Source organism: Symsagittifera roscoffensis, chromosome 1, assembly GCF_963678635.1.
Source record: "Symsagittifera roscoffensis chromosome 1, txSymRosc1.1, whole genome shotgun sequence".
Lineage (NCBI taxonomy): Eukaryota > Metazoa > Xenacoelomorpha > Acoela > Convolutidae > Symsagittifera > Symsagittifera roscoffensis.
The window spans coordinates 83,665,552-83,679,069 of NC_087062.1; the positions used below are offsets into that span (position 1 = coordinate 83,665,552).

General features: G+C 34.8%; 1 protein-coding gene across 1 annotated transcript in view; it reads left to right on the top strand.

The window, feature by feature from the left end:
* LOC134851199 (medium-chain specific acyl-CoA dehydrogenase, mitochondrial-like) overlaps positions 1-10,088 on the top strand; it is a 423,273-nt gene extending 413,185 nt beyond the window's left edge. The window contains exons 4-12 of the mRNA XM_063867176.1: positions 11-108; positions 407-476; positions 1,362-1,462; positions 1,665-1,815; positions 6,963-7,132; positions 7,734-7,927; positions 8,826-8,997; positions 9,709-9,828; positions 9,911-10,088. Of these exons, the coding sequence (XP_063723246.1) occupies positions 11-108; positions 407-476; positions 1,362-1,462; positions 1,665-1,815; positions 6,963-7,132; positions 7,734-7,927; positions 8,826-8,997; positions 9,709-9,828; positions 9,911-9,976 (1,142 nt within the window). The 3' untranslated portion in view covers positions 9,977-10,088. The remainder of the gene's footprint in view (positions 1-10; positions 109-406; positions 477-1,361; positions 1,463-1,664; positions 1,816-6,962; positions 7,133-7,733; positions 7,928-8,825; positions 8,998-9,708; positions 9,829-9,910) is intronic.
* The last annotated feature ends 3,430 nt before the right edge of the window (positions 10,089-13,518 follow it).

Sequence of the window (13,518 nt, forward strand, 5' to 3'; positions counted from 1 at the left end):
GTTTGTTCAGATTTGTCGGATCAACAAATGGCAATGAAGGAAGTGGCGGCAAAGTTTGCGCGGGAACAGGTTGCCCCAAAAGCAGCATATCACGACCAGACAATGGAGGTAACAAATTTAGCAAGCATCAGCTGCTGAACTTAACTAATTGAATTAACTATGATTGTTTTTTTTTTCACGCCTTCATCACACGTCTGATTTTCATGTCTAAAATAAATTCTGCCTATAAGAATACAATGAAAATGGTTTCTTAGAAGAATTTATCTAGTGGAATCAAGTTTTCTGATCAAAACAAAATTGACGATGTATGAAACGTTGCCGTGAAATAAAATTGTGGACGCGTATGGTGGGAAAGCTTTTGGTACGAATGTGGGAAATTGTTTCACTAATAGTCTCAATATTTCAGTATCCAATGGAAATATTCAAAGAAGCGTGGCGCCTGGGACTAGTCAACATGCACGTGCCTGAAGCATACGGTAATTGTAGTTCATGTCTTTCTTGGCTAAGTTTGTATCTCGATTTATGGCTCAGATAGCAGAATTATATCTTATAAATAGATACCTTTAGATATTAGATTAACTTTGGTGCAATAAACTTAAAATATCCTTTGGGTTATATTTTACTGTGGATCACAGCCCATATGGTTTATTTTTCTGATTATCTTTTGGTACTGCCGCTTTTTTTCGGACTTCATTTCCTCCATTTCTTGCATGACTTAAGTTTATCGCAGACAAAAACATGTTCTCTTTAGCTTACATGTGTTTATGGTGGTAGTATATGAAGCAGCAAAATTATGAACCAGCTGAAAATATTAGGTAGTTACATGCAGGGGCGGATCTAGCATTTTCTCGAGGGGGGGGGGGGGGGCGAATTTTCGAAAATTTTGACGACCTTTTTTTTTAGGTCGACCAAAGCACGGTTTTGTCCCTATTTTGGCCAAATTTTTTTGCGCCGCAGGCAAAAGTTTGAAAAAACAGGCCAAAAAGGCGTTTTTAGGCACTTTTTGGAAAATTTTGACCGAAAAATTGCGTTTTTTCGGCGCGCGCTCCACCCTCAAAATTAGTATATATTGGCGCCGAAGGCGCCTTTAGAACAATTTTAGGGTCGGTCGGCCAAAAATGGATTTCTTAAAAAGTATCAAAGGGGGGACCCTTTGGGTCGGCAGGGGGTCGAATCCCTGAGGAAGGGGCGTCCGCCCCGCCCCCTAAATCCGCCCCTGGTTACATGGTAATTACATAAAATATATTTAACAGTTATGAAAATCATGCTAGTTTCAACATATGGTGTGAATTTTGACTATTTATATACTCTGCTAATTTATACTTCGGCTATTTCATTCTCAATTGGTGTGGTATGTTCAGGTGGCGTCGAAATGGGCGTGCTGGACGAGTGCATAGTGGCCGAGGAGATCGCATTCGGCTGTTCTGGAGTGGGAACTGCGCTGTTAGCAAACTCACTCGCTGTAAGTTGTAACGATTCATTGGTGATAAGATTTTGACAGTCAATGAAAGTAGCGAAGACTCTTAAATAGATCGTGATAATTTATTAGTTGTTTTTTTTTCTTCAAAATAAAGTCTGGAAATTTGTTTACGCTCAAATTCGATTTTTCATTGTGAGGTCTGTTTAGTCGCTCGCACGTTCTTCAAGTGTATTTTGTGTTACAGTCGATGCCTCTTCTGGTTGCTGGAAGTGATGAATTGAAGAAGAAGTATTTGAGCAGACTAGTTGAGGCGCCATTGCAAGCAGCCTATTGTGTGACGGAGCCAGGAGCAGGATCAGACGTGTCTGGAATCAAAACGCGCAGTGAGAAAAGAGGTTTGTAATGTATACTTTTGAGGCGATTCAGCTTCGTAAAACTTTCAAAATAGTTTGATCTGAAAATAGCTCCAACTCAGTTTTGCCTCAAATTAATAACTTCACAAAGAAAGAGTAAAGTTTAACATGGATTTCTTTCGTTTCTTAGTAGAAGTTAAGAAGTAAAATAAAATTGGAACTTTATTCTGATCAAACTAATTTTGAAATTTTTCGGTGCTGATTTGAGTTAATTGAACTGTTAAAGTTCTTTTCTATCAATATAAACTGAAGCGAAAAAAATGAAAGAGTTGATGTGTTATCTTTTGTTCCTCGATCTTGATTTTTTGGGGGAGGGGCTCGATTTTTATTGTGGCAATTCCTGAACTATTTTGCGAATGCGGCCTGAAAGTTTTTTGTCATTCTGTGATCCAGTTGCTGAGTTTTCTTTCATATACTCTACTGTATCTAATGAAATGATTTTTAAAACCAAAACAAAACTGCTGGTATCAGGAGGAAGCCCTGAATGTTCCGACTGCCTTTTGAGGTCTATGGAGCAGCAATAACACGAAAAATTTAAATGTAATAAAATGAAATTAAAAATCCCCGCACACGCCATATTAAGTACTCGATGATTCTGACATCAAATAGTAGAAAAATTTATATCCATTTGTTTTCATCGAGTATCTATCGTAAAATGGAGAGGAACTTTGTATTCGGATGTGTTTTAGTTTTTTTTTCCACCCAAAATGAAGTACCATAAATAATCATCGGACTGGGTTGAGTGTTATATCATTTTAAAGCCTTTTAAGTCGTGATTCAAACGACATTAAGAAATTTCGAATTTCGAAAAATTTTCACAGTGTCGAGAAAAACCGGTTTGAAATTTTTGGTCTAATTTCGAGCTAATAAGGTGACCGTGTAGCATATTTAAGCTTAATTTAGGTCGTGAAAAATTTAATTTTACTCAAGTAGAGGTAGTTTTTGGAGTTTGTTAGCGCAAGTACTCGATGATTCTGACATCAAATAGTAGAAAAATTTATATCCATTTGTTTTCATCGAGTATCTATCGTAAAATGGAGAGGAACTTTGTATTCGAATGTGTTTTAGTTTTTTTTTCCACCCAAAATGAAGTAACATAAATAATCATCGGACTGGGTTGAGTGTTATATCATTTTAAAGCCTTTTAAGTCGTGATTCAAACGACATTAAGAAATTTCGAATTTCGAAAAAATTTTCACAATGTCGAGAAAAACCGGTTTGAAATTTTTGGTCTAATTTCGAGCTAATAAGGTGACCGTGTAGCATATTTAAGCTTAATTTAGGTCGTGAAAAATTTAATTTTACTCAAGTAGAGGTAGTTTTTGGAGTTTGTTAGCGCAAGTACTCGATGATTCTGACATCAAATAGTAGAAAAATTTATATCCATTTGTTTTCATCGAGTATCTATCGTAAAATGGAGAGGAACTTTGTATTCGGATGTGTTTTAGTTTTTTTTCCACCCAAAATGAAGTACCATAAATAATCATCGGACTGGGTTGAGTGTTATATCATTTTAAAGCCTTTTAAGTCGTGATTCAAACGACATTAAGAAATTTCGAATTTCGAAAAATTTTCACAGTGTCGAGAAAAACCGGTTTGAAATTTTTGGTCTAATTTCGAGCTAATAAGGTGACCGTGTAGCATATTTAAGCTTAATTTAGGTCGTGAAAAATTTAATTTTACTCAAGTAGAGGTAGTTTTTGGAGTTTGTTAGCGCAAGTACTCGATGATTCTGACATCAAATAGTAGAAAAATTTATATCCATTTGTTTTCATCGAGTATCTATCGTAAAATGGAGAGGAACTTTGTATTCGAATGTGTTTTAGTTTTTTTTTCCACCCAAAATGAAGTAACATAAATAATCATCGGACTGGGTTGAGTGTTATATCATTTTAAAGCCTTTTAAGTCGTGATTCAAACGACATTAAGAAATTTCGAATTTCGAAAAAATTTTCACAATGTCGAGAAAAACCGGTTTGAAATTTTTGGTCTAATTTCGAGCTAATAAGGTGACCGTGTAGCATATTTAAGCTTAATTTAGGTCGTGAAAAATTTAATTTTACTCAAGTAGAGGTAGTTTTTGGAGTTTGTTAGCGCAAGTACTCGATGATTCTGACATCAAATAGTAGAAAAATTTATATCCATTTGTTTTCATCGAGTATCTATCGTAAAATGGAGAGGAACTTTGTATTCGGATGTGTTTTAGTTTTTTTTCCACCCAAAATGAAGTACCATAAATAATCATCGGACTGGGTTGAGTGTTATATCATTTTAAAGCCTTTTAAGTCGTGATTCAAACGACATTAAGAAATTTCGAATTTCGAAAAAAATTTTCACAGTGTCGAGAAAAACCGGTTTGAAATTTTTGGTCTAATTTCGAGCTAATAAGGTGACCGTGTAGCATATTTAAGCTTAATTTAGGTCGTGAAAAATTTAATTTTACTCAAGTAGAGGTAGTTTTTGGAGTTTGTTAGCGCAAGTACTCGATGATTCTGACATCAAATAGTAGAAAAATTTATATCCATTTGTTTTCATCGAGTATCTATCGTAAAATGGAGAGGAACTTTGTATTCGGATGTGTTTTAGTTTTTTTTTCCACCCAAAATGAAGTACCATAAATAATCATCGGACTGGGTTGAGTGTTATATCATTTTAAAGCCTTTTAAGTCGTGATTCAAACGACATTAAGAAATTTCAGAATTTCGAAAAATTTTCACAGTGTCGAGAAAAACCGGTTTGAAATTTTTGGTCTAATTTCGAGCTAATAAGGTGACCGTGTAGCATATTTAAGCTTAATTTAGGTCGTGAAAAATTTAATTTTACTCAAGTAGAGGTAGTTTTTGGAGTTTGTTAGCGCAAGTACTCGATGATTCTGACATCAAATAGTAGAAAAATTTATATCCATTTGTTTTCATCGAGTATCTATCGTAAAATGGAGAGGAACTTTGTATTCGGATGTGTTTTGGTTTTTTTCCACCCAAAATGAAGTACCATAAATAATCATCGGACTGGGTTGAGTGTTATATCATTTTAAAGCCTTTTAAGTCGTGATTCAAACGACATTAAGAAATTTCGAATTTCGAAAAAATTTTCACAGTGTCGAGAAATACCGGTTTGAAATTTTTGGTCTAATTTCGAGCTAATAAGGTGACCGTGTAGCATATTTAAGCTTAATTTAGGTCGTGAAAAATTTAATTTTACTCAAGTAGAGGTAGTTTTTGGAGTTTGTTAGCGCAAGTACTCGATGATTCTGACATCAAATAGTAGAAAAATTTATATCCATTTGTTTTCATCGAGTATCTATCGTAAAATGGAGAGGTACTTTGTATTCGGATGTGTTTTAGTTTTTTTTTCCACCCAAAATGAAGTACCATAAATAATCATCGGACTGGGTTGAGTGTTATATCATTTTAAAGCCTTTTAAGTCGTGATTCAAACGACATTAAGAAATTTCGAATTTCGAAAAAATTTTCACAGTGTTGAGAAAAACCGGTTTGAAATTTTTGGTCTAATTTCGAGCTAATAAGGTGACCGTGTAGCATATTTAAGCTTAATTTAGGTCGTGAAAAATCGAATTTTACTCAAGTAGAGGTAGTTTTTGGAGTTTGTTAGCGCAAGTACTCGATGATTCTGACATCAAATAGTAGAAAAATTTATATCCAATTGTTTTCATCGAGTATCTATCGTAAAATGGAGAGGAACTTTGTATTCGGATGTGTTTTAGTTTTTTTTTCCACCCAAAATGAAGTACCATAAATAATCATCGGACTGGGTTGAGTGTTATATCATTTTAAAGCCTTTTAAGTCGTGATTCAAACGACATTAAGAAATTTCGAATTTCGAAAAAAATTTCAGTGTCGAGAAAAACCGGTTTGAAATTTTTGGTCTAATTTCGAGCTAATAAGGTGACCGTGTAGCATATTTAAGCTTAATTTAGGTCGTGAAAAATTTAATTTTACTCAAGTAGAGGTAGTTTTTGGAGTTTGTTAGCGCAAGTACTCGATGATTCTGACACCAAATAGTAGAAAAATTTATATCCATTTGTTTTCATCGAGTATCTATCGTAAAATGGAGAGGAACTTTGTATTCGGATTTGTTTTAGTTTTTTTTTCCACCCAAAATGAAGTACCATAAATAATCATCGGACTGGATTGAGTGTTATATCATTTTAAAGCCTTTTAAGTCGTGATTCAAACGACATTAAGAAATTTCGAATTTCGAAAAAATTTTCACAGTGTCGAGAAAAACCGGTTTGAAATTTTTGGTCTAATTTCGAGCTAATAAGGTGACCGTGTAGCATATTTAAGCTTAATTTAGGTCGTGAAAAATTTAATTTTACTCAAGTAGAGGTAGTTTTTGGAGTTTGTTAGCGCAAGTACTCGATGATTCTGACATCAAATAGTAGAAAAATTTATATCCATTTGTTTTCATCGAGTATCTATCGTAAAATGGAGAGGAACTTTGTATTCGGATTTGTTTTAGTTTTTTTTTCCACCCAAAATGAAGTACCATAAATAATCATCGGACTGGGTTGAGTGTTATATCATTTTAAAGCCTTTTAAGTCGTGATTCAAACGACATTAAGAAATTTCGAAAAAATTTTCACAGTGTCGAGAAAAACCGGTTTGAAATTTTTGGTCTAATTTCGAGCGAATAAGGTGACCGTGTAGCATATTTAAGCTTAATTTAGGTCGTGAAAAATTTAATTTTACTCAAGTAGAGGTAGTTTTTGGAGTTTGTTAGCGCAATTTTGGGAATCATAAACTTGAAAATTCAAAACGTTTCTGCAAAAAATAACTTTTTTTTTCCAGTCATTTTTCTTCAAAAACTGTTTTACAATTGACCTATTTTACTATGAATCCGAGATATGCCTAAGTTCTTTTTTTTCTTTCATATCTTTTTATCACAACATGCAGAAAAAACGACACCAATTTGACAAAAAAAAACTTTTTTGTATTTTTTAAGACAGTAACCGGCTATCCTTGATTTAAATGTATTCTGTAATTACAGATCAACTTCTGTTTTATTTCCACAATGAAACGGGGGTGGGGGCTCTGTTTTGGGGAGGGGTTTCGAATTGGGAAATGGAGGTTGTTTGTTTATCTTGGCCTACATGTCTTCGTATACAGGAAAAGAGTATGTGGTGAATGGGTCCAAGATGTGGATTACGAATGGGGGCGTGGCCAACTGGTACTTTGTGCTGACCAGGTCCAACCCAGACCCCAAGTGTCCTGCCAGCAAGGCCTTCACCGCCTTCGTCATCGACAGGGACACGCCAGGAGTCAGTGTTGGAAAGAAGGTCAGCTTCTTACTGGAAAAAAGCTCCAAAATGATTAAATATATAGCTCAAAAATATAATATATGGTTCAAAAATAAATATGCTATTTCAAGTGGTAATACTTCAATTGTTTTTTTTTGGTTATTAAATTTACTTGTGAAGAAAATTGGAACATTCGAAAAGCTAAAGACACCTTGTTTTATTTGCGTTTATCTGGGTAAAAATTCAAGTTAATCTCATCTCATCTATTTATCTAAGGTTTAATCGAAATAGAGAATTAGTGTCGTGTAATTTCGTTCTAAAATTTTATTCTAGAGGCAGATAACGATTTGGGCAGTATCAGATTTAGTGGGAGAGGTCTTTGGTCAAAAATGTATTTTTGTCGAAAACCTTCCAAAAACGGCGGAGCAGAAAATTTGCTCAAAATACGGTCTTGATGGTGGTTTGAGAGACAATTTTTTGATCGACCTAAAAAGAGGTCCACAAAACTTTTTCGAAAAACCCCCTCGAGAAAATCCGCCCGTATTTGTTTGTGGTTTTCCCGTTAAAACTTCTTCTTTCTGACTGAAAAATTTAATTATGCTTTAAACGTGTCTCTCTAATTTTATTTGTTGCCTGACAGGAGATCAACATGGGCCAGAAGTGTTCAGATACAAGGGCAGTGTCATTTGAGGACGTTGTAGTGCCTGAGAGTCAAGTGATCGGAGAGGAGGGCAAGGGGTTCCTGCTTGCGATGGGTGCCTTCGACAGAACTAGACCTGCAGTAGGAGCAGGAGCAGTCGGGCTAGCACAGAGAGCACTCGAGGAGTCTATCAAGTGAGTGGCGTAATCATTTAGACCGATAGAATTTTTTGGTTATTGGTGTTGTTTTTAAGAGTAATGAACGTAGTGAGTACTCTTATATAGGTCTTGCTGATTTTTTGTTTTTTTTTCATGCTCAATTTTGATTTTTAGCGGTTTGACTTGTGATTTCTTCTTGAAGTTCAGTGCGTTTCTATTGTTAAAAGGCAGGCAAACTCCACTATCGAGCAGCAAAATTGTAAAGGTCATGAAAAACGTGATCGACTTGTAATTTCGAAAATGGAAATTAAATATCAGATTTCCCAACTAAAAAGTTATACCGATTGATTCAGTTTTCTCAAATTGGGTTGATTTTAATCTAAAATTGTCTATCATAAATTGTTTTACAATATCAAAGAGCTTTAAGGTCATCTAACTTTTTCTTCGAAAATCTAAAGTTGAAGGCTCATGAAAAAACATGTCTGTTTTTTTTCCAGTTACCTTGCGTTCATTACTCTTTTCCAACTTTCAGTTGGCTATGTTCACGTAATGTCATTTGAGGTTGTTTTTTTTTCGGTAAAATCTAGACATCTGTGCTAAATTGAAAATATTGCACCAGAGAGGAAAGCTAATAATTCCATTGGGTGCGCATCCTTTGCTGCTCTAGTCTTAAAAACAAAAGGGATAAATGTTTATTCAACATTAACTCAATTTTAATCAAAACTCAATAAGTTATATAAAACGCGCGCAGTTTCTGCTAGTATTTTTGGTTAATTTAAGCCGTAGGTAAATATTCAAAGTTGTCAGTGCATTTTATGCACAGTATAAAATTGAATACAATTTGTAACCCTTATTGAAAGCAACCACGAAGATAGATATGATTATTGTCTCCTCGTTTTTGTCTAATGGCATTGCGTTATGTTGGCCGGGCTAGGTATGCGTTGGAGAGGAAGACCATGGGAACCCAGATCATCAACCACCAGTCGGTGGCCAATCTGATCGCAGACATGGCGGTTGGGGTGGAGACCGCAAGACTCATGGTGCTGAAGAGTGCATATGATGTGGACATGGGCAGACGCAACACCTATTTCGCATCCATCGCCAAAGTACAAAAGATGGCTCTCACTTGTTCTTATTTTACATTACAAGGCCAAACTGTGCTCTGGATAGGCGCATAATTTGTTGCTTGTAGATCTCTGGAATCCAGATCTTTCCGTCAAATCATTTTCTCCTTCTAATTTAAATCTCCCCTAGCAAATTGTTAGTCACCCAACCCCTCATCCCTCCTGTAATTCATAGATCTCCGATCCTAGTGAATTATAGCCCTCTTTAAAACAGAAATCCTACCTAATTTTTCTGTTACTAAGGCTGGGGGTGTTTAATTGTAAAGAGCCCGCTAGATCACTTCAATGCCACAAAAAATTTCTTCGTAACCAGTAGCGGAATCAATTGTAACCTTGATGGGACCACCCCAATGATTACTAATTTAGACAAATTCAAACCAATCAGGAAAGAAATCAGTTGAAAGCTATGTAGATGCAGCTTTTAATAGAATGTTTTTTGAATTGATTCAGGCCTTTTTGAAAATGAGCTAGCATTTTTTCCACTTTACTATTCGAGTGCAGCTTGCTTGCGTTTCGTGTTTGTTTTCCAATTTAATCCTGATTTGTTGCAAATTCGTTTACATTTAAGGTCATAAGCTTTAACAGCTAATTATAAGGAGCTCAGTTACTTGTGTAAAGAGTTTGAGAATATTGAACGAATCTTTTTTCTCTTGGAAAAAGATTTCCTTTATCAACTTGAGGTATGTGTTTCAGTGTTATGGCGCAGATATTGCTAACAAAGCTGCGACAGACGCTGTGCAAGTTTTCGGAGGAAATGGTTACAATACAGAATACCCCGTGGAAAAGCTGATGCGGGATGCAAAGATTTATCAGGTAGGGGACAATGACATCACTGGTCTTTTTCAGCAAAATCTAGTTAATAAGTTCATTTTTTAAAATAATTTTTCTGTTTTAGATTTACGAGGGAACTGCACAAATACAGCGGTTGATCATTACTCGAGAACTTTTAAAGAGAATGTGAATAGTTTTTAGTCGTCATCTTGCGCAAAACCGAATCAGGGAATATAGTTTGTAATTATATAGTTGGAACCATGTAGCTAGTCTGGGAGTTCAATTCATTTTTTTACAATAAATTTTTTGGTCCAGTGAGGATTTTATTTTAAAAAGAGCTGATGATTTAAAAGGAACCAATAGGCGAATGAAAACATGTAAAGTACTTAATTTATCTTGCAGATTATAATCAAAGCAAGCTCAAGCCTTCGAAAATTGTCGATTGGTGCAAGGCTAACGGTTAACCGAGGTTTGTCGATGTCCCCGGTTGGAGTCCGGGAAGCACACTTATTTTTTTTGGCAGCAGGTTTAGATTTCGGGTTAGCGCCACTTCTTCTTTTTTCGGATGTCTTTCAAATCTAGGCAGTTTTTATTATATTTGTTCCCTTGTTGCTTTTTTATTCATAGTCAAAGGAAAAGTCTAAAAAAGATCTACTAACTACAGGCGTACATTCATTACACAAAGCGAAACTTGTGTGATAGTATGAACTCTATTTTTTTCAACTTAAAACGCAAATATTAGTGTTCATTTTGAAAGTGTTCTTTTTATTTAAGTATATTAACCAGATGTTAAGCACAGCCAATGCTAAAGTTATTAACACAGACTATTATATTACAAATAGCACTGTAGCATTAAGGTATCATGGATCTGCAATGCGTCATAATTGGCTTGCGTGACTTAGCTGTTATGTGACTCAACATTGGCGTGCGTCAATTAAGAAATTATGTAGACTCTAAGTTTTAATCATTCAGTTTTTCTCAGTAGAGTTATCGGTCATATTTTTGCTTGTGTATGCGAAGTGCAACTTTGCGTGTGTACATTAATGAATTTATGGATGCACTGTGTTACATATGAAGTTTTTGATTTCAATTTAAATTAAAAATTAGGCAAACTGCGCTCTCCAATTACGAAAGTGGCAATAGTGCAAAAGGCGTCATCGACTACTTATTACGATAGCTTTTATTTTTAGGATTTCTCAGCTGAATGAAAACTTTATTTATTGATTCAATTTTTTCAAATTGAGTTGATTTTATCGGGAAAATGTCCATTATAAACTGTTCTTGAAATTCATCGAGCTTTAAAGCCATATATTGAAAGTCGAAAGTTGATTTTTCCTAGTAACAAGACTGTTTTTTTTTGTTCAGTTGTTTCCTTGACTCTTTTCTATCTGTTGTCTATGTTTTTCAACCATCAATGAACGTAGTGAAGAAACTTATATAGGTTGTGTTGAACTTTTTCAGAAAGAAGTTTTTACCCTTGCGATATCGCAATCGGGTACTTGACCTTTTTCCGTTAATAACTTGTTCAGTGTGGAACAGCCCTAATACGGTGATCCGGATTCTAAGGAAAAACGGAAAACATTGACTCAGTGTCGAGAAACACTGGTCCGCATTAATTTACTTTTTGACTAAATTTGAACAGAAATTAGAGGAATTTTCAACACAGTACTTGATTCAACAGTTAAGACATGAAAAACTCCAAATTTAAGTCTACTTGATTCTAAAAGCTATATTAGCTTTTAAAGCAATATTTTGGGATGTTTTTTATAAGCAAGGGTGTTACTATCGGGTACTAGACTTTTTTCCCGCAAACTACTTGGTCCACAGGAATCATTGGACTTCTGATGTACCTTGCTTCATAGTGTATTCAAAATTTGTATTTTTTCTTGCACCTTTAGCCTGATGGTAACGAATGAGCCTGGAAACAGTTTTTCACTCGGTAAATATTCCGGATAAAAAATGGGCCTTTTATTTGTCTGATTATGTTTTTTCAGCTTAGTTGTCAAATCTAAGAATCATTTATTTTAGCTGTAAACTGCTTTCACTGCAGTTGCTTTTAGCATTTTAAAAATCTGGCCGAATTGAAATTTGCTCTTCATATTGGTTGTAATTTTACCAGCTCGATTCGTTAATTTTTTCTTTGTTTCGTTATTAAGTTCAAATAAGTGGCTTCTTTTTGCGTCGTTACGACCGAAACAAGATTTTTGCGCGTGTGTGTGCTCTGAAGGTAAAAAAAACCTAAGATTTTTAAGTTAAGAATTTTTTCGGCATGAAGGGTTTCTGCCCAGGTATTTTCGGCTTTGTTGCCACTTGGTAATTTTAAATTCGATTCCAATCAATCATCCGGTGCATCTGGCATAGAGGTGAACCAGCAGTTTGAGATAGCAAAGGCTTGCGATTTGAATCCGGCCGGGCCCTTTTTTTTTGAAACAGAGTTTTTGTGTTTTTCTCGGACTATCATCCGTCTGTTTATTTTCTTCAGCCTTTTTTCCCTAGCTTAATTTTTCAGCATTGTTCCAACTTGCTTTAAGCCTCGAGCTTGAGAACAAAAAGCCCGGGAGTTCGATTCCAGTTAAGACCTGTTATTTTTTTGCAAAGAAATGTTTTGGCTAATTTAGATTATTGTCTGTCTGCTTAGTTCCGCAGAATGGAGTTTTTTTTTAAAGTTGACTTCTTCATAGCTATCTTGAAGCTCTTTGAATGGTGCAGGCATTTTTGTCCTGGATATTTTGGGCTTTTGTTGCAGTTTTTATTGACAAAATCATTTTTTTTAGTTTGTTTTATTTTTCAATTCTTTTCCGTTTTCAATCATCATTCATATTTGTATCGCAATTGGTGCGAAGCTCAGCTTTGCCTCTGCGTATATGTTTTGACGATTTTCTTCTTTTTCATGAAAGTCCTAACTTTTGTTGATGCTGAAATTTGTTTTTACGCGGTTGATTTTAGATTTCTTTTGAAGTTCAATTCATTGGTTTTGTTAACAGGACGTCAAATTCACCATCGAATAACACAGAGGTGTAAAGGTGACAAAAGACGGGATTGATTTTTAGTTTCGAGCGTGGATTTAAATTTTCAAAGTTCCCAGCGGAAAAAAAGTTTGCCTATTGCACCATTTTTTTCAAATTCAAAACTTGAATTTGAAAAAATTCAAAACTTGGAAATTCAAAACTTGTTCAATATTCTCACGTTCCTTGACTAATTTTTAACTCTGATGGCTGTTCTTTTCTGTTTCAATAGCTTTTTCTTGATTGAAAAAAAATTAGCTTTCGTTTTTAGATGTTCATTTTTTGAGTTTTTTCTTAAATTAGGTCGGAACATTCTTTGCTTCTTACCCAGCAGCCGACTATCCTTCTTGTTTTGTGTTTTTTGGGACAAAACTTGAAAAAATAACTGTGTTTCGGCTTCAATTTTTTTTCAAGTTTAATTCGAATTCATTTGCTTGAACAAGGCAAAACAAGCTATTTAATAGCGTAATAAAGCTTATTTTGCGAAAAACTTGATTGGTGTTGTTGCGAAAAGGATTTTAGTTATCAGAAATTCAAAGGTGATTAACTTTTTTTTTGGTTTTCTCATTCATATGTTTTTTTAGCAAATTGTTGGCTATAGATTCTGTGCGGTATGAATTTACTAAAATTTAAAACCGAGTAGAAGCGGTGCTTCGCGCCACTTGCGATTCACAGCTAACATAAAAAAGCATGTCGAAAAAAAAATTGTTGAAAAAAAAACTCGGTG